Source organism: Culex pipiens, chromosome 3, assembly GCF_016801865.2.
Source record: "Culex pipiens pallens isolate TS chromosome 3, TS_CPP_V2, whole genome shotgun sequence".
Taxonomy (NCBI): Eukaryota; Metazoa; Arthropoda; class Insecta; order Diptera; family Culicidae; genus Culex; species Culex pipiens.
The window spans coordinates 181,765,269-181,791,399 of record NC_068939.1 but is presented as its reverse complement, the minus strand read 5'-3'; the positions used below and the strand labels follow the sequence as shown (position 1 = coordinate 181,791,399).

The 26,131-nt window shown below is 34.0% G+C and overlaps 1 protein-coding gene across 1 annotated transcript; it reads left to right on the top strand.

The window, feature by feature from the left end:
- Positions 1 to 2,600: 2,600 nt before the first annotated feature.
- On the top strand, positions 2,601 to 9,789 carry LOC120416169 (pyrimidine-specific ribonucleoside hydrolase RihA-like). The gene is made up of 2 exons (XM_039577854.2): positions 2,601 to 2,697; positions 8,659 to 9,789. The coding sequence occupies exon 2, from the start codon at positions 8,659 to 8,661 to the stop codon at positions 9,739 to 9,741; it is 1,083 nt and encodes a 360-aa protein (XP_039433788.1). The 5' UTR covers positions 2,601 to 2,697; the 3' UTR covers positions 9,742 to 9,789.
- The last annotated feature ends 16,342 nt before the right edge of the window (positions 9,790 to 26,131 follow it).

Genomic DNA, 26,131 nt, shown 5'->3' with positions numbered 1-26,131 from the left:
GTTTTTCAAAAAAAATAAAATAATAGAGAAAAAATGTAAAGCACTAGGCATTTTGCGGACCTGGTAATTCAAATTATAATATTTTTTCCTTAAATGCCAATTTAATGCTGAGATTTGCTAAATACAAATTTTAATTCATTTTATTGTTCTACTATTTTCACAACCAAATCTGAATTTCCAGACCAAAATATGATTTTTTTTTTCAATTTCGGGAATTCCCGGGACAAATTATAGAAAATCCCGGGATTCGGGAATTCCCGGTTTAGGAAAAATCCCGGGATTTTTGTCCCGGGAATTCCCAGGATGGACGCACTAGGTGTGATGTATTATGCATTATCAAGGCAAACAGTCGGAGTATGCGGGTGAGACTATTCCCGGTTATTTGGTGTTGAGTTTAGCATAAATGATTTAATCTTAGACAGCCGGCTGTGGAAAGATGAAACCAACTAAAATGCGAAAACGCGAAACCACCCGGATCGAAATACACGCACAATCGGGGGGACAACAAAGACGGAAACGGCAACGAAAATCCTTCGCGAGGACCGCGACGCACACCGTTAAAATTCTCCAACGCAACTGTCAAACATCCCGAAACCGCCCGGATCGAAACACACACACAATCAAGGGGACAACAAAGACGGAAACGGCAACGAAAATCCTGCGCGAGGACCGTGACGCACACCGTTCAAATTCTCCAACGCAACTGTCAAACATCCCGAAACCGAATCCTAAGATGCCAAATTATTACTGATTTAGGCCAAATTTAATTTTTACTACCATCAAATTCTTATCAATTACTTAGTATGCAACTGTTCATATATTTTCACAACCAAATCTAAATTTCCATACCAAAATATGATTTTTTTCCATTTCGGGAATTCCTGGGACAAAATATCAAATTCCCAAGAATTTTGGTTTAAGCAATTCCAAAATTAAGCTCAAGTAGGAGAAAAAACACATTGAAATCACAAGCCGTAGTCTAAACATTTCAATGAAAAAATATGTTTTGCAATGCCTTTTACACTAGTTGATTTGTTTTGCAATCATTAGTTTTAAAAAATGTGCATCTTTTACATCGATAATTTAAATTGATAATATCAATAGATTACTTTATTAACATGCCAAAAATGGTTCTAAACGCAGGGAAACGGACTTTCAATTGATTTCAGGTAATCGCACTCTAATTTTTATTGAAATATTGAAGGCTTAAAAAAAAAAAACAAAGTTTTGCCCCCTAAATTATTTCCCTGAGGTTCATTTGCAAAAAAAGTTCATCCGTCAAAACAAAAAACCAAAAGGATCGACTATCGGAATCGAACCAGAGACCAGAGACTAACCCAAGACTTAACTGCCTCGGCCATCACAGCTTGGTGATCTAGGAGTGGTCAGATGTTGATATATGACACTTGTTGGAGATTTATTGTATCAATTAATGAATGTACCCGTTCGTAATGGTGGTGTGAGTTGGTAGCATTATTCTTTCGATTTTGGCACTGAGCCTTCAATAACTTTTGAGGGAACGATTCTCTTTACTCTGAATTTTGCGTGTATCTTTTTTAAAAAAATATTCCGGTAACTTTGGTCATTTTTCATTGAACGCAAACCAAAACTCAGAAAAATTTTGATAGCAATGTTTCATCACAAGAGATTGCTGTTTGTTCGCCATTCTTACCACCCTAACGTCTTTTTTCAATAAATTACAATTTTATGGTGGATTTGAGTTAATTCGTTTTATTCGTTGGATCGCGACTCTACCTGCCCAGGCATCTGCAGAGCAACTCAAGAGGTCCCCAAAATCAGGTGCAAAGTTCCAGCGAAGCAAACCTGCCACACTATTCGGGTGGTGGCGAAATTCATTTGTCGTCGTCGGAATGAAGATTTAATGCAGTTTTAATTAAAAGAGTAAGTGTTCCGGGCAGCACGAAAGCATTCCTATGAAGAATGAATCTTGGCGGTTTGTTTTTTTTTCGGGGGAGTCGGTTGTCACAGTTGCTTGCACATTTGCATAATGCAGCGCACTCACACCTGATAAAGGGCCATTAACTTGATTCAAGAACCGGTTTGGATGAGTTAGAGGCTTTTGGTGGTGGGAATTCGTAAGGAAAAAAACAGTTTAATGCTATCAACGCTTATGGGCTCATTAAGACGACGGGAATAGACAAGCGGCGAGTCACCGCAATCAACGAGAAGTTCCAGATGACTTGCAAATGAATGGTGGAAGTGACACAAAAAACTATTCGAGAAACGGTATATTCCCAGATTTGGTGAACCTGTTTTGCTGAAGAAACGATTATCACGTGTAGTGGACGCGAGCCCTACATGGTTTTATCAAATAGGATGAATCCGGAATTGTTGCTAATTCGTACATGGTAGGGTAGATGCACCTTTTCTGAAATTTTGTAAATTTTTCATGGTTTGATTTTTTAAATCTTTTTTTTTCCTTGAACTTCGCCTTGATTCCAAAAGTTCAAGACCAATAAAGGTCATATTTTACCCTGCAACGGGAATGACACAAACTTTATAAACTTATCGACTCTGCGTCGCGACGTCGTCGTCTTTGATCGTGTTCCAGTTTATGAGCGTCGTGAGCCCATATAACCACGACACCTTGGTCCCGATGGAACTCAGTGCGTCTGGTGAGGTGTTGTGCGGCACTTGTTTTGGGGAACTGCAGACTGTCGATCGGTGTTTGAACAGGTGAGTGAAGATTTGAAGCGAAATTGAGATGATTTAAATCTGTTTGAAAACAAATGTGATTTTTGACAATTTCAGAACTGCTCGAATGTATCATTTCCATTCATAAGTGATTCATCCTAACAAGATTGATGGTCACAGTGCAACAAACCAAAAAAGTGATACAGCACAAAAGAGAGTCAAAAGCCCTTCAAAAAATATGGCATCAATTGAGTCAAATTTTTCTGATCCAATAAGCATGAATTTCCCTTTCGGTCCGAGACCGGATATTCCGGGGATCATCGTCGAATTCCTGATGAATTTATCAGTGTGTTCTGCGCTCCTGCCAAATCATCCACCCACTTAAGGTTATTATTTATGATTTCGAATAAATAAGGCCAGCCTTCGGCCCCTTCGCCAACCAGCCAAGTGCCAAATCAAACGGCACACGACCTTTTTTTTTTGCTTCTTGTTCGGTCCAGATTTTCCACTTCCATTGAGAGGGGTGCATTTACAATGAGCAAAAGAAAAAAAAAACAGTCCAAGAATTTGAATGCAAGATTACCGGCTCGGACTCGGCCTGCAGAAGGAATTATTTATGATTGGACGCAAAGTTGGCTTTCTGCGTGAGCTTGAATGTGAAAGATCAAATCAATTCAATTTGTTTCCAGTTTCCAGCCTGCTGGAAGGATACTGCCCTCCAGAGGACTCCAATTGGGATGGTGATTTGGCAGTTTTTTTTTCTGATTCCCATCACGCGAGGGGAAATTGATATTTGTCTAGCTCATAAATTGCTGTTTTGAATAATTTTACGATATTTTTATAGCTTATTAGGTTCAATTTGTTTCATCGGAAACTGAAATGGGCCATGATTGAGCGGGCAGGCAAACGATGATGGTGGGGCCTTGTTTCGGTTGAAGGACTTTTGAAATGACATTGTAGAAAGTAGGAGATGTAGTTTTGCATGGGAGGTTTCATTCACATGGGAGGTTTTTATTTCGATGTTCTGTGGTCAAAAATTGTACGGCATTTTTGGGCGTTTTGGATTTTTCAAAATGCATGTTATTTATCCAAAAATATCGATCCTTCGCCATTTCAGTTAATTTTAGCAAACCATGGCTGAAAATGGTTTCATGAGTTGTACTTTTCTTTTGATACGTAGAAACATTTTACTTTTTAGGGAAGTAGTTTATTATATGAATATTTTTGATAGTTTCTTCTAACTTCGATCTTAGTCAATCTTAATAGATTTTTTTATATTGTTTTGGTGTCTTTGGCAAAATTTTGATAAAGTGCACCTAGAGCGTCCAATTTCCCGTCCCGGGAAATAATTTCCCGGGAATTCCCGGGATTTCCCAGAAAAAAATATTTTCCGTTTCCCGGGATATATGTGAATTTCCCGGGAATTTCCGAAATACAATCAGAAGTTTACATTTTCCTACCTTTTTGGAACAATGTTTTGAAATTATACAAAAAATATTAATTGAAGAACCTGATTTGATTTTATTTATATCAATCTACTGTTCATATTAAACTAATCAGCTTGTCTGTAAATTACATGTCAAGGTATAATTCAGATGATATTTATTTCTGAATATTGTTTGCTTATATGTTGGACAACAAAAATTACGCTGTTATGGAATGAACATAAACTATATTATTTTTGACAACCTTTTTTAACGTTTTTTTTAAATATAATTTGAAACACTTGAGTTAAATATGAAAAATATCGTTTAATTTCAACCACTTTTAAATACTCAAACTTATTTTAATCTAATTAATTTCTTAGGCTGAATACCATATAACTTGAATCATATAATAAAACCATGAAAAACTATTAAAAAACAACTTCGTAACATACTAAATTTATCCAAAGAATGCAACTATGTTTCAAAAATACGCTCCACAGTTTTGAAAACTTTGAGTTAGAAATTTGATTAAATTCAATGATTATTTATTTATTCACAAGTTGAAAATACTTGTTCTGAGATATGTTATTTGCCATGACAAACAAAATGTCTGCATGATTATTTTTTTCATTTTAACTTTATGGTCACTGAGACAAATTTAAAAGCAATTTTAAGCATTGATTTAAAAAAAAAGAAAGACGGCATAAAAATTAGAAAGTTTATATATTTTCTCAAAGTTGCATTAGTTTACAAGCAGTCAAGCCATTAATTGATCCTCAAACTCATTTTGACCATTATAAATGCTGTTCTATACAATTTTGTTGCAAAAGATTAATCAGAATCAGGATCAGAATAATTTTCGCTAAATTTATAATTTCCCGGGATTTCCCGGGAAATTTGTTGAAAATTTCCCGTTTTCCGGGAATTTAGTAACCCCGGGAAATTGGACGCTCTAAGTGCACCGTTTACAAGCTTAAGCAATTTTCAGGATTTTTTTAGTTGAAAATTAGTGCTTTAAGCCATTTTATAAAGTTAGTCTAAACTATGAAATTATGAAATATTTGTTATATTACATATAATTCTTATTTTTGATCATTGTAAGTCGTTATGAACAAATAAAGGCTAATTGGACAACACAGAGAAAATCTAATTTTTCCTATCTTTATGTTTGCATGGCCTAATCTCAGCATCCAAAGCCCGTATCAACAAATTTCATAAAGGCAAATTTAGGAAATTTTCACAGCCTCTCGATAATATGTTTGTTTTTGTTCAAAGATGTGCAATTTTGGACACTGTTTTAATTTTTTTTAAACTGCGACTTTTTTTCAAAAAAGTTTCCTAAATATGGCTACAATTTGAAAACGGTCCAATTTACCATAATTTTACCTTGATATAGTTTGATTGTAAACTTTTTGAAAAATAACAATAAATAAAATCAACGATTTTTTGCACTTTGTGGATTTTTTTAAAAAGATGGCATTATGTCTCTTAAAATATATTTTAACAGTATTGTTTCCTTGGAAATCAGTTTTTGGTGACAAAAAGTGGTTAAAAAAATTAGAAAAATGATACAGATTTTTTTATTTTCACAAACAATTTTTGTTTGGAAAGCTGCTAAATTGGTATGGATAAAGATGATGCAATATGTCATATTTATTGAATATTTTGTTACCAAATCCATCCATTTTTTTTAAATTTTAGCCGATTAATTTTTATTAATATTCAATGCTTTTCAATTTTTTTAAATCTTTTTTTTATCGTTATTTTAATTAATTACTTTTTAAATTAAATTTGAATTTTTTTCTTATCAATTTAAGGCTTTGAAAGGCATCAATCTTGATCGGCTATCTGGCGGCAATGTTTTTTTAGAAAAACATTCAAATCTTGATTAAGAATTTTTCAATCGAAAAATGGCTTTCTTGTTAATGTTTGTAGCAGCATTTTACATATAGTGATTAATTTATTATTTCTGGACCCTGAATTAAGAATCATCATTGACAGCCATTGCCCCGAAAGTGAAAGGCACCAAATACCACCTTAGATCTATTTTTATTTATTGTAACATAACTATACTAATAGTTTCTTGTCTTTTAACATATTTTTTTTAAATTCTAATCCGATACAGTTTAATTTAACTGTTCTGATCAATTCGTATAAATTTTCAATTAAACTTATTTATTCTTTTATCATAAATATCATTTAAATCTTATCTATTCTCAACTGTTCTCAACTATTCTTATCTATCCTTGTCGAGTTTTAATTTTATACTATATTGTATTCCAGGATCTTCTAAAATATATTTCAAGCTGTTCCAATCCATTCGAATGAGTACTCAAATCTATTCCAATCTGTTCTAATCTATAGATTAGAATAGATTAATAAGAAACTATAGTCTCATGTACTTCAATCTTTTCTAATCTAATCTCGTCGAATGTAATCTATTCTTATCTATTCAAATCTATTCTAATCTATTCTAATCTATTCTAATCTACTCTCATTTATTGTAATCTATTCTAATCTATTCTTATCTATTCTAATCTATTCTAATCTATTTAATTAAATTCTAATCTATTCTAATCTACTCTAATCTATTCTAATCTATTCTAATCTATTCTAATCTTTTCTAATCTATTCTTATTTATTCTAATCTATTCTAATCTATTCTAATCTGTTTTGATCTATTGTAATCTATTTTAATCCATTCTAATCTATTCTAATCTATTCTAATCTATTCTAATCTATTCTAATCTATTCTAATATATTCTAATCTATTTTAATCTGTTCTAATCTATCCTAATCTATTCTAATCTATTCTTATCTATTCTAATCTATTCTAATCTATTCTAATCTATTCTAATCTATTCTAATCTATTCTAATCTATTTTAATCTATTCTAATCTATTCTAATCTATTCTAATCTATTCTAATCTATTCTAATCTATTCTAATCTATTCTAATTTATTCTAATCTATTCTAATCTATTCTAATCTATTCTAATCTATTCTAATCTATTCTAATCTATTCTAATCTATTCTAATCTATTCTAATCTATTCTCATATATTCTAATCTATTCTAATCTATTTTAATCTGTTCTAATCTATCCTAATCTATTCTAATCTATTCTTATCTATTCTAATCTATTCTAATCTATTCTAATCTATTCTAATCTATTCTAATCTATTCTAATCTATTCTAATCTATTCTAATCTATTCTAATCTATTCTAATCTATTCTTATCTATTCTAATCTATTCTAATCTATTCTAATCTATTCTAATCTATTCTAATCTATTCTAATCTATTTTAATCTATTCTAATCTATTCTAATCTATTCTAATCTATTCTAATCTATTCTAATCTATTCTAATCTATTCTAATTTATTCTAATCTATTCTAATCTATTCTAATCTATTCTAATCTATTCTAATCTATTCTAATCTATTCTAATCTATTCTAATCTATTCTAATATATTCTAATCTATTCTAATCTATTCTAATCTATTCTTATCTATTCTTATCTATTCTAATCTATTCTTATCTGTTTCAATTTATTCTATTCAATTCTTATCTATTCTAATCTATTCTAATCTATTCTAATCTATTCGAATCTATTCTAATCTATTCTAATCTATTCTAATCTATTCTAATCTATTCTAATCTATTTTAATCTATTCTAATCGATTCTAATCTATTCTAATCTATTCTAATCTATTCTAATCTATTCTAATCTATTCTAATATATTCTAATCTATTTTAATCTGTTCTAATCTATCCTAATCTATTCTAATCTATTCTTATCTATTCTAATCTATTCTAATCTATTCTAATCTATTCTAATCTATTCTAATCTATTTTAATCTATTCTAATCTATTCTAATCTATTCTAATCTATTCTAATCTATTCTAATCTATTCTAATCTATTCTAATCTATTCTAATCTTTTCTAATCTATTCTAATCTATTCTTATCTATTCTTATCTATTCTAATCTATTCTTATCTGTTTCAATTTATTCTATTCAATTCTTATCTATTCTAATCTATTCTAATCTATTCTAATCTATTCGAATCTATTCTAATCTATTCTAATCTATTCTAATATATTCTAATCTATTTTAATCTGTTCTAATCTATCCTAATCTATTCTAATCTATTCTTATCTATTCTAATCTATTCTAATCTATTCTAATCTATTCTAATCTATTCTAATCTATTTTAATCTATTCTAATCTATTCTAATCTATTCTAATCTATTCTAATCTATTCTAATCTATTCTAATCTAATCTAATATATTCTAATCTATTCTTATCTATTCTTATCTATTCTAATCTATTGTAATCGATTCTTATCTATTCTAATCTAATCGAATCTGTTCTAATTTTTTCGAATAATTTATAATCTATTCTAATTTATTCTTATTTATTTTAAAAAAAGGAGAAGCAATTTATTTTTGTTGGGGAAATTCGATCTCATAATAGATTAAATCTTTTACTAAACATTTTAACTTAATAATTAGGCTAATATCTTAAAAAATGTTTGATAGAATACCTCAAAAAAGCAATTTTCTCGTTTTTCAGATGTTCCAAATCGTTGTACTCGTGGTGGCCCTGCTGGCCCGAGGCGTTCCCGCTGCTTGCCCACTGGGCAAGGAGAACCCCCTCGGGTTGCGGCGGGTCATCATCGATCTGGACGCCGGCGGAGACGATGCGTGGGCGCTGACGATGCTGCTGATGGACGAGCAAAAGTACAACGTGTGCGTGCAGGCCATCACGTGCACACACGGAAACACCGAGGTTGGCCACGTGGCTGTCAATGTGGCGCGCATTTTGGAGGGGCTTGGGCGGACGGATATTCCAGTGTACAAGGGGGCTCGCGAGCGATTGATTACTCCGGCGCCACATCGGGATGTGTCGGGGTACTTTTGGGGAGTTGATGGATTTGGGGATGTTAAGTTTGAAAAGACGCCGAGTTTGAAGTCGGTGAAGCCGGAGCATGCTGTTGTGAAGATGAACGAGTTGTTGCAGAAGTTCCCACACGACATCACCATCATATCGGTTGGCCCGCTAACGAACCTGGCCCTGCTGTTCAAGCTGTACCCGGCGTCGAAGGACCTCATCGCGAACATTTACATCCTGGGCGGTAATCGGAACGGCGTGGGCAACACGGACTTTGCGGCCGAGTTCAATTTCTTCACCGACCCGGAAGCGGCCAACATTGTGGTCAACAACGCGCCGGTCGTGCTGAACATCTTCCCCTGGGAGACGATTCAGTCGTTGGAGGAGGAGTTCACGACCCAGTGGCGCTTTGCGACGTTCAACAGCACGCCGAACAGGGCAATTCAGGTGCTGAACCGCGTGGAGTCGGTCATCTATGCGAATGCCAGCGGGTGGACACCGTGCGATATGTACGCGGTGGCGGTCTTTTTGAACCCCCAGCTGGTGACCGATTCTACGCACTACAAGGCGGAGGTGGAGTTGGACGGGAAGGTGACGCGTGGCATGTTGGCGATTCTGTACCACGTGAAGGACGAGGACGAGTTTAATGTGAACATCATCGACGAGGTCAACGAAGATATGCTGCGGGAGATGGTCCAGGACTTGAACCGGGCACCGCCGAAGAATGACGTTGAGCCAAGGGCGAGAATGTACTACGTTAGTTAGGCAGTTGTTTGAGTTGATGTTTGTTAATAAAATTTGATACTTGAAACAACCCTTTTGAAATAGACTGCTCCAAGCTTGTTCCCAAAAATTTGAACCAGTCTACCCCGTAGAATCGTTCAAACTCAACCGGAACCCTCCGGTTCACACCTTGCCGGAGTGGCAAAGTGAGCAAATAATTGCATATTTGAATCCAATCCGGCGGTGGCTCCCGGCCATCATCGCTTTCGAAAGTCAATCTTTCTGTGGTCACTCCGTTGCGTTGGCTCGTGACGAAGGTGTCCGTCCCCGGGTGGTCATCAAATATGCAGCGGTTCATTTCGATGGGTCGGTTGTTACGGGGTTTGAGGGTTCAATATGCCGCGAGATGTCCCGAGGACGGGTAAATTGGATATCCGGACGGGAGTTGGCTCTGGCCATGATTCAAAATCGGTGCGAGCGGGATTAATTGGATTGATTCGATGATGATGTTGCTGATGGGGATGGGCTTTGCGGGGCGAGATTTTCACATGTTTTATGCAGCGATGGTTGATTGGTTGGACGCTTCCTGATTTATGATTTATGAGTTTTAAAATTAAAATTGTGGAACAGGTGAAGGTTGGGGAGGAAGGTCTGTTCAATGCATGAGGTGTAATCGAATATGAATGTTTTATTAATTTACAGTCGAGACTCGAGTATTCAAAGCCTCATTATCCAAAAATCGATTGTCAGGCGGACTTTTTCTCATTAGGATCATTGAGCTCTAATGATTCTTAAATTGTATTAAAGTTTTAATGATTAATGTAACAGGGTTCTATATGCATTCTTGTCATATTCGAGTTCAGCGATCTCAAAATAATCAAACCACACGGTTTGTTACATTTCCAAATACAACATTCAATATTTTTCTGCAGCCATCTAGAATTACTTATTCTACACGGATACAAATCATGTATACTTATCGAGTGTTTTGTTTTTGAAGGACAAACGTTTATCTTTTAAATATCTGCAAAATTCAAAACTAAATGAGTACAACTGATTATTATGAACAAGTAACAAAATTTCCGAAAAACGGGAAATTTTCAGCAAATTTGCTGGAAAATCCCTGAAATTGCAAGGAAATTAGAAATTTATAAAAAGTTGTACTGATCCTGGTTCTCATTAATATTTTGTTGTAAAATGTGAAGAATGCAACATAGATGGTCAAAATAAGTTTGAGGATCAATGAATGTCTTGACTGCTTCTTCAAAAAAATATATAAATTTTCTTAATTTATAAACTGTTTTTCAATTCGTTTAAATTGTGAAAAAGTAATAACTATACATTTTTATGTTAAGAAGTTGGTTATGTTATTTTTAAATAACAGTGTGTTGGACAGTGAGTAAAATGAATCCATGCTCTAAAACCATTAGTCACTGTGATAAGTTGGAATATTAGAATAAGAATAATAATGAATAATATTGATAATAGAAGTCTAATAAACTTAAAAAATTTAAATGCATATTTTTTCGTTTTAAATCATATTTTTTGACCTGGGATCAATCAAAACTATTTTTAATTTTTGTAAAATTCCGTTGTAAAGTACTGTAAAGTTTTTTTTTGCGAACTATTTTCATTGCTGGCCATGGCTTGTAATATCAATTTTAATATTCAATGATAAAACAACCATTTTCTTTGAAAAAGCTTACCAAAATTATAATAGTTTATTTTCATTCCACAATATCGTAATGATTGTTGCTCATCAAATGAACAATATCTATTCTCTTATTAATTTCTGAAGCATTCACTTCAGAAATTATTATTTTTTGAAATAAACCTTGACATGAGATTTTCAGACGATTTAATAAAAACAGTATATTGAATTTTATTAAACAAAATTAAGTTTTTTCATTATTTTATTTGTAAATTAAAAAAATACCAAAGAATTAAGAAAATGTCTTGGATAAGTTTTCAAAAAGAAGTAAGAGCCATGGGTTAACAAAGCCCTTTCTTCATAGGTGTTCGACCTAAGTACGAAAATCAGATTTGAAAAATACTTGAGATTGTTCATCTACACGTCCTGCAACAACCCTAAACTTAAAACAAATGAAATATTGTTTCAATCTGGAGAAAAACGAAAATTATTGCCGGAGGTCACGGTGGCTCTTACGGCTTTTTGAAAACTCACCCGAGATGTTTGCTTTGGGAAATATATCTTTTCGGGAATTCCCGGATTTTATTTTCCTGTTCGGGAAATTTTAGAATCTAATCACACGAAATAATTAAAAATTTATATTTTTATAAATATTTAACTAAATAAGGAGTGTGTTTTTGTTAGAAGAAATGTAAACACTGAAGTGTCAAATATTTGGAAGTGTTGCCGATGAAATGGTCGAGTTTCACAAAAAAAATTAGACACATTGTTGAGCTTAAAATCATGCTGATTTTATAATATTAAAATCGAAAATAAAAAATAAACAACTGCGTTTAACTTTCTGACATTGGAATTGGAAAAACATTTTTTTGTTTGTTTTTCTTTTTGTAGCTGTATTTTGACAACTAGAGGTTGGAAAGTTTCTTGGACAAATTTATTGAAAAAAAATCTAAACTCTCTGAAAAAAAGTCAGGCTTGAACAGTACAGTAAAAAATCGTGGTAATATTACAGCTGGGAATGGGTACATCTCTTTTGTCAGAAAAAATATGTAATTTTACCTCTGGAAATATATGTTGTCTTTGCTGGTCAGAGGCACGCCCCATTGATGCTATTTTTAAATATCCTCACTATTTTCTTTTTATTTTAAAAATCACTATTAAATGTTTGTTTAACCTATGATATGTTAATTAAGATCAAAATTTTATCAAAATTTATTTACCTTTTTTTCAAATATATTTTTTATGCAGCAAAACCGATTTCTGAATATTTCCCACATTAATTAAACAAATTATTCTACTGGAAATGCCTTGAAATCCGAAGATTTTTTTTATTTAATTTTTTTTAAACACTTTAAATGTCTACCGTAGAACGTTGTAATGAAACGAAATAAACAATTCAACTAGGTTAACCAAAGTTTTCTGATTCAAACTTATTTGCATTATTTTTCAATGCACTTTGACACTTTGAGAGTAATTAAATAATTCTATTTATCAATGTTTTCTTTACTCTAATGGATCAATTTCTTAAAAAAAATACAATATTTGTTAAATACTTTTTAAGGAACATCGGAAACTTTTCTACCTAGCATATGTCGAGTTAGGTGCAAATTTGGCATTTTTTTAAGTCCTGCCTTACATATGAGCAACTCTCTACGAAATCGGCCGATTTTGACCATTTTTATTTTTTGTATTTTTTGATTTGACTCAAACTTTGTGGGGGCCTTCCCTATGACCAAATAAGCTATTTTACGTCATTGGTTCACCCGTGCAAGTCTCCATACAATTTTGGCTGCTGTCCATACAAAAATGGTATGTAAATATTCAAACAGCTGTAACTTTTGAGTGAATTTTCTGATCAATTTGGTGTCTTGGGCAAAGTTGTAGGTATTGTTGAGGACTTTTGAGAAAAAAATAGGTACACGGAAAAAAAAATTTGCAGATTTTTTTATCAACTTTTTTTTCATAAAAACTCAATTTCCCAAAATATGTATTTTTTGATTTTCGAGATTTTTTGATATGTTTTAGGGGACAAAAATCCGCAACTTTTGAGCCATAGAGAAACATGGTCAAACAATTTGCCGCCGAGTTATGAATTTTTGAAAAAATAGTGATTTTTGGAAAAAATCGAAGTTTCATGCAAAAACAAGTTTGACATTATTTTTTAATGCAAAATTGAATTTGCAATCGAAAAGTACTTTACAGATTTTTTGATAAAAGGCTTCGTTTTCAAGATATAGCCACCGAAAGTTTGATTTTAGCGAAATATTTGCAGTTTTTCGATTTTTAAAAATAGTGACCATGAGTGACCATTTCTGAAAATATTTTTTTTGAAAAGTTCAGAAAATTTGCTATAAAATTGTCCAGGAGACATTGAAGATTGGACCTCTGGTTGCTGAGATACAGCGGCTTAAAGAAAAAGAAACACGAAAATTGAAGTTTTCTAAGTCTCACCCAAACAGCCCACCATTTTCTAATGACGATATCTCAGCAATTAATGGTCAGATTTTCAATGTTAATACATGAAACATTCATGAAATTTTCCGATCTTTTACAAAAAAATATTTAAAAAAATTTTAAATCAAGACTAGCATTTTAAATGGGCGTAATATTCAATATTTGGCCCTCTTAAAATGTTAGTCTCGATTTAAAAAAATTTCAAAATATTTTTTTTGAAAAGATCGAAAAATTTCACGAATGTTTCATGTATTAACATTGAAAATCGAACCATTAATTGCTGAGATATCGTCATTAGAAAATGGTGGGCTGTTTGGGTGAGACTTAGAAAACTTCAGTTTTCGTGTTTCTTTTTCTTTAAGCCGCTGTATCTCAGCAACCAGAGGTCCAATCTTCAATGACTCTTAGACAATTTTATAGCAAATTTTCTGAACTTTAAAAAAAAAATTTTAGAAATGGTCACTCATGGTCACTATTTTTAAAAATCGAAAAACTGCAAATATTTCGCTAAAATCAAACTTTCGGTGGCTATATCTTGAAAACGGAGCCCTTAATCAAAAAATCTGTAAAGTACTTTTCGATTGCAAATTCAATTTTGCATTAAAAAATAATGTCAAACTTGTTTTTGCATGAAACTTCGATTTTTTCCAAAAATCACTATTTTTTCAAAAATTCATAACTCGGCGGCAGATTTTTTGACCATGTTTCTCTATGGCTCAAAAGTTGCGGATTTTTGTCCCCTAAAACATATCAAAAAATCTCGAAAATCAAAAAATACGTATTTTGGGAAATTGAGTTTTAGTGAAAAAAAAGTTGATAAAAAAATCTGCAAATTTTTTTTCCGTGTACCTATTTTTTCTCAAAAGTCCTCAACAATACCTACAACTTTGCCGAAGACACCAAATTGATCAGAAAATTCACTCAAAAGTTACAGCTGTTTGAATATTTACATACCATTTTTGTATGGACAGCTGCCAAAATTGTATGGAGACTTGTATGGGTGAACCAATGACACAAAATAGCATATTCGGTCATAGGGAAGGCCCCCACAAAGTTTGAGCCAAATCAAAAAATACAAATAAAATCCATTTCCGGTTTTGGTAGAGAATTGCTCATATGCTCTTAAAATTTATGAAGTTTTTTTTAAAAAGGTAACTGCTCCTTCTTCATATTATTAGACTTTCAGTTGAAAATCTTATTGCCCAAATTTTTTCTCATTACTGAAAAACCCAGATTTTTCCAAGAAGGATTTGATTGAAGAGTACCGAAATAATTTGTAACATCAAAACCCGAAAAACAATCAGCCATTCCACGTCAAACAGGAAGTCTCCAAATCAAAAGTGCTCTGATTTGGCTCAAATTTGGAGTGGGGGTTCCTTGGCCCAAATAATTAGACCCGTATTTTTTTGTTTGGCGATTAGGGTGGTCCTATCCGAAATAGGGTGGTAAAAAAAATGGCATTTTTCGTCGATTTTTGCAAAACCCACATTTTAGCGATGACCTATACATGTCTGGGTACCAAAATTTTCATAATTGAAAGACGCAACTTTTGGTACCCAGACCTTTATAGGTCATCACTGAAATTTACCAAACTTTTGATTTGGAGACTTCCTGTTTGACATGGAATGGCTGAATAAAAAAATAAAATTGTAACTACAAAACAGCCAGCCTTGACATTTACGCATGAACCACGCAGATAATCGCATACTCGCAGCCCACTTGGATCGCCCCCATCGCCAACCGAACGAGCCATTTCCGTAATGAATTCATGACCACAAAACGGGGAGCTTTTTTTTTTTCCCCACTCATGGCTGGCTGCTGTGTAGGTTGGCCATGTATCGCAACTAATAAATCACATTATGGGCACTAAACGGATCGCGTTCGTGGCAGGGGACATTTAAAATAATATTTTTACCAAATCTCAATCAAGTCACGTAATGTCAACGTAGTTAAAAATTGTATCCGAAACGAAATTCAAAGGTACTAATTATGCAAGCAACAAATCTGAGCTGTTTAACTGAGGAAAATTCATTTTGTTGGTTGAAACATTTAATTTCATAAAAGCATGTCCTCATGTGTGAAACAAAATTGAATTGCTCGAGAGGTCGCCACGCAAAACAATCAAGTTGATTAATAAAAATTGACAACCTTGAGCTTAACCCTGAAACCCCCCGATTAGATCACCAATGAAAATCCAATCCCAAATGAGTTTTCCCCAAGTGCAGCTCAAGTTCAGCGCCATTCACCTACCAAAAGTCCCCCGGAGAAAATGTCCCTCGGACGCGTCGTCACCAGTGCCCTCGCGTTGGCCACGTTGGTCCACGTGGCCGTGGCCATCAAGTGCCTCGGCTGTCAGCACCCCAACGGGGAAATCGCCTGCGAGAGTACGGGCACCAACATGACCTGCTACGAGCGGCTTTCGAGCGAAACGTTCCAGAAGCTGAGGAAGAGCAAAGGATCGCTGGAGGAACCTCGGCGCAACACCGGCTACCAGTGCGCGGAGATCCAGGTCGACGAGGCGAGCGAGTTCATGAAGGGGTGCATCTACGCCAACCTGGACGTGTGCCGGGAGTTCCCGAAGGCCACGTACTGCCGCACCTGCAAGGAGGACCTGTGCAACACGATTCGGTACAAGAACTCCGGAAGCATGGTTGGAGTTTCTGGCGTTTTGGTGGTGGCTTGGGTCGTCATTGCCGCGTTTGTTGCACATTTTTAAGAAAGACTTTGATTTGAGCAGCAAGATTGGTTGAAGTTGAGCACCGGCATGTTTGTTGAATTCACTCATTTTGATTGTTGTGAAAGTGAAATGTTACATTGTGTTAAACCAACAAAGTAAATAAATGTCTGAACATTTGTTAACATTTTTCTCCAGATTTAGATTTTTTTCTAGTTTTTTTGTTTTTTTTTTAAATTTGCATCAAACTTTTTTTTTACTTTTTCAATGACCAAAGAAACCATTTTGCATCATTGGTTCGTCCATACAAGTCCATCCAAACAACCATCCAAACAAAAAGCTATTTTTTTTAAAAACTGTCATTATTTCTGTTGGCTCATCTGCCAAAGTTTAACGGATCCGGCTATCATTTTACATAATTGAGCAGTTCTATACGGAATCGGTATTTTTCCTTTAATTATAAATTTTGTATTTTTTAATCCGGCTGAAACTTTTTTGGTGCCTTCGGTAACTATGCCCAAAGAAGTCATTTTGCATGATTAGTTCGTTCATATAATTTTCCATACAAATTTGGCAGCTTTCCAAGCAAAAATGATGTATGAAAATTCAAAAATCTGTATCTTAGGAAGGATTTTTTTTTATCGATTTGGTGTCTGGGGCAAAGTTGTAGGTATGGATATGGACTACACTGAAAAAAATGATACAAGGTAAATTTTTTTTTGGTGATTTTTAATTTCACTTTTTTTCACTAAAAGTTGGTTTGCAAAAAACACTATTATTTTTTTTCTGATATGTTTTAGAGGACATCAAATGCCAACTTTTCAGAAATTTCTAGGTTGTTGAAAAAATCTTTGACCGAGTTATACATTTTTTAATCAATACAGATTTTTTCAAAAAATCGAAATATTGGTCGCATACATTTTTCAACTGCATTTTTCGATGTCAAATCAAATTTGCAATCAAAAAGTACTCTAGTGAAATTTTGAAAATGTGCACCATTTTCAAGTTAAAGCCATTTTTAGGTAACTTTTATGAAAATAGTCACAGTTTTTTATTTTATTAAATCAGTGCACATGTTTACCCACATCGATTTTTTTTTTTAAAAGCTGAGATAATTCTCTATATTTTCCTTTTTTAAACTTCCGATCACCTTCCCCATGACTGCACTCAAATGGTTACCATCACCACGCAGCACCGCAAGAGCGAGAAAGAGAGAAAAAAGCGAAAAAACATGCGGCTTCGGGTCGGGTGGCAGCTTGATGTAGTAAACCGTTAAAAATAATCAAAATCCTCGTCAAAAACTCATTTATTACAACATAAAAACAATCACACGTCCGTCATCTCCAAATTATTCCAACAGAATGACATTTGCAAGAGACGCGCTCTCACTCTCACGTCAGACGCAAACGCATCAGCTCCCTATCCATAACGTCAACATTTTCTCTCGCAAACAATTGCAATGATGCCAAAAACACCTGAAAGAATTAAAAAGTCTGCAAAAGAATCTTTTTATTATCAACATCAATTCTGATACGATACTGATTATGTTTATCATAAGTTTCCTGTTGGTCGTTTTCTCTACACTTGAGTGTTGAGCTCGGCTTATGTTCGTTTCGACTTCGTGTGCGTTCGACGGGGCGCTGTGTGTGAGCATTCAAATATCGTGATCAATGATGAATCGTTCACTGTCAGTGAAGGAATAAAAGTGACTAATATTTTACCACTTTGACTTTGTTAGACAGTTTTGATACAAAAATACGGAGGGCGTTGTTGACAGCAAACTTTATTTTTCATGTGAAAAAAGCAGTCACGTTTTAGACGAAATTCTTCAATACACTTAACCATACCAAAAATGCAATCACACCTGTCAAACCACCCAAAACCACTGCATAGCTTTTAGCCTTCAAACTGTTGCAAAAACTTGTCTTACACGTGTAGCAATGCACTGCGTTGGGAAATTCGGCGCAAAGGTCAAAATTTGCATAGGTACACCCCTTCACGTAAGGATCCGCGTCGGTTGCCTTCAGCTCAAAGCACTGATATCCGGTGTTCTGCTCCGGTATTTCCAGGCTGGGTTTAGCTTTCCTCATGTTGGCAAATTGTTTCGAAGCAACCAGTTCGAAGCAGGTTCCATTGATGGCCGAATAGTCACAGATTTCCTCAGGTCCATGCTGTTGACAAAGGTAGCATCGGATGATCACTGGGGAAATCAATGGAATTGCTAACAGCAGAACGAAGCACAACTTCCAGCATGACATTGTTCGTAGTCAGTTGGTTCACGAATGATGTTAGACGTTTGGCTAAGTTTGATGGGGACTTCTTCATGAATTGATATTTTAAGATCTAAATCATTGCAATTATTTTAAAAGATGCAAACAACACTGAGAATGCTGATCAATACCACTAGCATCAATAAATTCGACCAACCCCCACCAACACTTCCACCATTCTTGACCTTCAAACTGTTGCAAAGATTCGTCTGGCACAGGTAGCAATGCTCAGCCTCGGGAAACTTCGCACAAACGTCCAGATTGCGGTAGATGCACCCCTTGGTAAACAGTTCCGTTCCCGCCAGCTTCAACTCAAAGCACTGATATCCGGTGTTCCGGCGGGGTTCCACCAGGCTGGGCTTAATCCACTTGAGCTCCTTGAAGCGATCGTACGCCATCAGTTCGTCGCAGGTTCCATTCGTGGACGCGGCGTCGCAGTTTTGCTCCGATCCCGGTTCACGGCAGACGATGCAACGAACGGACAGGGAAGTCACCTGGTGGGTTAGCGTTCCGAGGGTTAGGATGAGATACAGCGTACGACGCGGCATGGTTCCTGGACACTTGGCTGAAGAGTGACCGTGGTTCGGAGTGGCTTTTAGGGGTTGGAGATAGTTGTTGGGAGATAAGGGTAAGCGTTAAGTGACGGAACCTGTTGTTTTGTGAAACGCATATCACACTTTTAGTGCTAATGATAGTCATTATGATGTCTGTTGCGGAAATGTTCTTTGTGGACCATCAAACCACATTGTAATCGATTGTTACAAGATATTTTGGTAACATAGATAGACAATACAAACCCAAAAAACGAATCTCAGAATATCAACCTTTTCTCCCTCGCTCTTATACTTTAGACTGTTACACAAATCTTCCTTACAAGTGCGACAAAATTTGACATTCCCAAGTTCTGCACACAAGTCAAAGTTATCATACGTACAACTCTTCCAGAACGGACTTCGCTCTTGCACTTGTAGCTCAAAGCACTGATATCCGGTATTCCATCGGGGTTCCTTCAACGAAACTTTGGTTTCTTCCTGTAACGTTTTCAGCATATCCGATGTGGCCGCTTCGTAGCAGGACATCTCAACGGCTATCGCTTCACAATCTTCCTCCGTTCCGTTGGTTCCACCACTAAGGCATTTGATGGAGGTGATCACGTGGAACATGACACTAATAATAGTCATTTGTAGCAAGTTGGACATGCTGAATCAATTTTGAGTTTTAAATTATTACATACAATTTGCTTGAATTTACTGTGATTCAAATAATTCTTGTCAAAACGTAACAAACCGCAACCAAAACTAAAATCTTCACCAACGAACCACTAACCCTCCCACCCCCACCCTTATGCTCCAAGCTGTTACAGAAGTCGTCCTTGCAGGTGTAACAATGCGTCACATTCTTCACCTCCGCGCAAAGATCCAAATTTTCAAAAATACACCCCTTCCAAAAAGGACTCCCGTTGCGAACCTGCAGCTCGAAGCACTGGTAGCCGGTGTTCCAGTACGGTTCCACCAGTGAACTCCAGAGCCGTTTCATCTGGGAGAACCACTCCAGTGTTGCCTGCTCGAAGCAGGGCTCGCGAGCTGCCTGGCCCTCACACTCCTCCTCGGTGAACTGCTTCTCACAGACGAGGCACCTGATCGGGGTGGCCACGTGGATTACGGTGCCGAGCACAACGGTCAGCGTGAGCAGGTTGAGGAACATGGTGCGAATGTGAGATGGTAGTGAATTTATTGGAGTTCAGAATACAATTTACTAAAAGTTTGACTTGGGATCAGATAATGCAAGTGTAACGTCAAACGTCGACACATTTTGCAGATGGGCAATGTGTGTAAACAAAGCGAAATAAATAAATTTAAGTGGTGCTGACAAGGAAATTTACAAAAAATCATCATCATAATTGATTTTAATTTGTTTGATTTGCCGTCTCTCAATTGCGCGGGTGAAGAAAGTTCGCAAGCGAAAATGATTTTTTGCGATTATTTCATCCCTGATTGACACAATTTACACCCAAACTTGAGCAGCCAAAATAATTGACAAATTTATCAGAGGCTCTGAAAATAGGTGTAAGAAGACGACGCTCTCACATCAGGGTGACCACCAAACATCGAGTTGCAAAAACGTTCAAAAATATTTCCAACGGCCTTACTTTTTTCACAATTTTTTTTATAATTTTTTGATCGGAAAAAAAAACCCGCACGGCGTGTTTTCTAGAACAACCTTATCAGGAAAAAATAGTCATCGCTATTTTCATATGTGTCTTATAGGAAATTTGCTCAGCTTTCCAATGCTTCTAAGAGCGAAATGTTTCATTTAGATATTTCAGAGATATCTTTATTTTAAGTTCTTTGTTTAAAAATCCTTCATCATTTATTGAAAACTTTTTAAAAACAATTCAGAAAATTAGTCAAATGATGTGTTTCATGCGTCATTTACTCATCCAAAATGGCAAAATAAGACAAGAAACAAATTTGTGGAATGTTGCAAATCATCAAACATTTTGAAAATCATATTTTAACTGAGTTTTGAACATGTGGAGTTTATTCAGTAATTAGAATTATAAAACCGTATTTAAATGAAAATTTTTTTTTTTTTTTTTTTTTTTTGCAAATGAAAATTTTACTACAGTTAATAGATTATTACATAATTTTGTAAACATATATCACTTGTCTGCTCTAATTTGGCTGATACTACCAATTTTTTGCAGGTGTGAGATTGTTATTGCATTTTTATGAATAAATATGATATTTCCTTTGCTTAAGGAAATATCTCCATATTTTCATAGGTATAAAGTAAATATATATATTTTTAATTTTGTGTTTCAACTGAGAATGTTGAAAACACCTTCATAACCATTTTTTTGGTTAAAACAAAAATAAAATATTAATTTTGAGCAGTTCTCTAGGATTTCGGTCATTCGATTTTTTTTTGTATTTTTTACTCCGACTGAAACTTTTTTGGTGCCTTCGGTATGCCCAAAGAAGCCATTTTGCATCATTAGTTTGTCCATATAATTTTCCATACAAATTTCGCAGCTGTCCATACAAAAATGATGTATGAAAATTCAAAAATCTGTATCTTTTGAAGGATTTTTTTGATCGATTTGGTGTCTTCGGCAAAGTTGTAGGTATGGATACGGACTACACTGGAAAAAAAATGATACACGGTAAAAAAAATGGTGATTTTTTTATTTAACTTTTTATCACTAAAATTTGATTTGCAAAAAAACACTATTTTTAATTTTTTAAATTTTTTGATATGTTTTAGAGTACATAAAATGCCAACTTTTCAGAAATTTCTAGGTTGTGCAAAAAATCATTGACCGAGTTATGAATTTTTTAATCAAAACTGATTTTTTTTAAAAATCGAAATATTGGTCGCAAAATTTTTTCAACTTCATTTTTCAATGTAAAATCAAATTTGCAATCAAAAAGTACTTTAGTAAAATTTTGATAAAGTTCACCGTTTTCAAGTTAAATCCATATTTAGGTGACTTTTTTGAAAATAGTCGCAGTTTTTCATTTTGGTAAATTAGTGCACATGTTTGCACACTTTTGAAAAAAAATATTTTTGAAAAGCTGAGAAAATTCTCTATATTTTGCTTCTTTGGACTTTGTTGATACGACCTTTATTTGATGAGATATTGCAATGCAAAGGTTTAAAAACATGAAAATTGATGTTTTCTAAGTCTCACCCAAACAGCCCACCATTTTTTAATGTCGATATCTCAGCAACTAATGGTCCGATTTTCAATGTTAATATATGAAACATTTGTGAAATTTTCCGATCTTTTCGAAAACATTATTTTCAAAATTTTCAAATCAAGACTAACATTTCAAAAGGGCCAAACATTCAATATTACGCCATTTTAAAATGTTAGTGTTAGTAAATTTTTTCCAGTGTAGTCCGTATGTAGGTATGACTACAACTTTGCCGAAGACACCAAATCGATCAAAAAATTCCTTCAAAAGATACAGATTTTTGAATTTTCATACATCATTTTTGTATGGAAAGCTGCGAAATTTGTATGGAAAATTATATGGACAAACTAATGATGCAAAATGGCTTCTTTGGGCATACCGAAGGCACCAAAAAAGTTTCAGTCGGATTAAAAAAATACAAAAATTAAAATTGAAGAAAAAAGACCGATTTCGTAGAGAATTGCTTTTTTAATAAAAAATCAAACAGAAGCCTCCATTACAAGCTATTTGAACAAAACTCAAGATACTTGTAAAACGTTTTAAAAACAGATAAGATTTCTATAACATTGCTGATTACTTGATCATTTTATTAAAAAAAAAAACATAAAAAAAACCTTTCATACTCATGAAAAGCATTTTTCCTGAAACTCTACACAGTACTTTGTAGTTCAATTTCAAGTAAATAACATGTTTTGGTATCCATGCAACTGGTTAATGTTTGGTTAAGGAAATGTGATATTTATTCATAAAAATCTAGCTACCCTTAACAATCTCAAACCTGCAAAAAAATCGATTATATCAGCTAAATCCAAACTAAATCAGAGCAGACGGCTGATATTTTTACACAAAAATTTTGTAATAATCTATTCATTATTGTTAACATATAATTAAATACGGTTTTTTGATTTTAATTTCTGAGTAAATCCCGCATATTCAGAAACTTAATTAACATTCCAACGCCCAAGGCTCCAAAAAAGTTGGAACGGTAACTTCAACTCGCTGGTTTTCGGGCCTAACTCAACCAATCAAGATGATTCTTCTTTCCAGTGATTTGTTAGAATGTCTAGATCATTCTAGAACTTTGCAGAACCTAATTTGATCAAATCTGTAATTTTTGCGATCAAAAACATCGTTCCAACTTTTTTTTTCGCGTGTAAAAAAAAATTCGCCGAAAATTCCGCGGAGGCAGTCTTTTTAAAAAAGGTGGAACGATGTTTTCGGTCGCAGAAATTACAGATTTGATCAAATTAAGTTCTGCAAAGTTCTAGAATGATCTAGACATCCTAACAAATCACTGGAAAGAAGAATCATCTTGATTGGTTGAGTTAGGCCCGAGAACCAGCGAGTTGAAGTTACCGTTCCAACTTTTTTGGAGCCTTGGGCGTCCGTGTAAGTTGGACATGCGTTGGGCGTTCCAGTGTTAAAACTTAATTTTTAAAATATTTAATAATTTGGAACTTTTTACAAAGTTGTTTCTTGTTAAATTTTGCACATTTTTATGAGTAAATGACACATAAAACACGTAATTCGACAAGTTTCCTAAACTGTTATTAAAAAGTTTCCAATAAATGATGAAGGATTTTAAAACAAAGAACTTTAAATAAAGATATCTCAGAAATTTATCGATAAAACATGTCGCTCTTAGAAGCATTGGAAAGCTGAGGAAATATCCTATAAGACACTATAAGCAATGACTATTTTTTCTCCTTAAGATTGCTCAGAAAACACACCGTGCCCGAAATTTATGAACTGTAAGAAATTGGGTCAACATTTTTGCCGCCATAGTTTTATGGAAAAATGCGTTTATTAGAAAAAAAAATAGAAATGGGACCATTATTTGCTGAAATATTGGCATTCGAAAATTTGGGAACGGTTGGATGAAGCTTAAAAAACTCATTTTTTTGTTTCTTTTTCTTTTATTCGCAGTATTTCAGCTACCAGAGGTCCAATCTTCAATGTCTCTTAGGAAAATATTAGAAAATAATGTTCTGAACTATTCGAAAATCAAATTTCAAGAATGAAGAATCAAAAACACTATTTCTTAAAATCGAAAAAACGGGAAATTTTAACTAAAAATTAAACTTTAAGTGGCTATTAGTGTGTCCCGAAAAAGGCGATGTGTCGAAAACTTTCGGGCTCACTCGGATTTAAAATAAACAGATGTATAAATGTAAGTTAAAATTTTTCATTAAATAGCAATTTTCATCAAAATATATAACTATGTTTTTGTTATACTAAAAGTGGTAAATTTAAAGTACATTTCTTCGTAATGGTGAGTACGTCACAAAGTAGGATGAATGAAAACTATTGATTTCGCTTGTAAATCGCTGTTATAAAACAATGCAAAAGGATTGGAAACATATAAAATGCTGGCAGTAGCTGAAACAGTGGTGCCAGTGATAAAATTTAGTTTACAAAGGGAATTTTGAAAATTCACCATTTTTATTTTCCTAAAATGGCTGTATCTTGGCACTGAAATAAAAAAAAAACTTATTGTTAAAAAAAGCAAAATTGTTCAGAAAATTGTTAATTGAAAAATCACGACTTCCTGGTTCAATATGAATACAGAACATTATTGGTAGGACTCCTTACTATGCTTTAAAGCGAAATACGGGGCAATTTGATCGCATTTTCAAGGTTTTAGAACAATATATGATATTTTTTTATGAGGACAGAATTTTTTTCAGTAAAGCGAAAATTTCGAGTCCTTACCGATTTTAGGAATTTTTCGTTGTATGAAATGTTTTCGAATATTTACGTACCATTTTTGTATGGGCAGCTGCCACAATTGTATGGGTAATGGCCTATCTACAATCACTTAGCTTAGAACATCTAAGTAAAGTAGTTACTTAGGAAAGTTTGCAACTTACGTTCGTCATCCACAATCAACTTAGAAAACTTGCTGGGCTGATATACGTTGCTATGCAGTTGTTTGTTTACCTTTGATATGGAAACGTCAACTTACCGTAGATTTTGAAATTTTCCAAACCAAACGTCAGTTTCTAATTTGATTACTTTTCCATTGTAGAAACTCAGATTCATTTCCATTGATTCAAATTCCTAAGCTAAGTGAAATTTTCTAAGCTAAGTGATTGTAGATAGGCCATAAGGCTACCAACTGTACGGATTTTTTCCTTACCGTACGGATTTTCGAACTTCTCCGCGGTTTTTAACAGGCCGGAATTGTTGTACGGAATTTTTAGCATAATACGGATTTGTACGGAATTTAAACAACTTTTTAAAATTTTTATTGCTTTTTTTATTGGGCCAAAGCTTTCTCTAATAAGATATTTTTGTTTAACTGTCAGTTTGATTTTAAAGGGACAACTTGCATAATTTTCCGGGTTTTCCTCAGTTCAAACTTGATTGTCAATGATTGTTCTTTTCAAATTCCTTACAAAACATATTTATTAAATAAAAGATCAAATTTTGGCTTGTGAAAACCTTTTGTTGTGCTTGTATTTATAGGACCTCTAGAAATGTTTTCGTGAAAACACTAACAACGATATTATTCGTAAACGCTAACTTGATATTTCGTAAACTTTAAAACGTTTAACAAAAATATTTTTAATTCCAAACTTATCTAAATAATTCCTTGACCGTTTTTGTTAAACCATGGTGTCATATCGGTAAAGTATACGGATTTTGGCTCAGCAATAGTTGGTAGCCTTATGTATGGGTA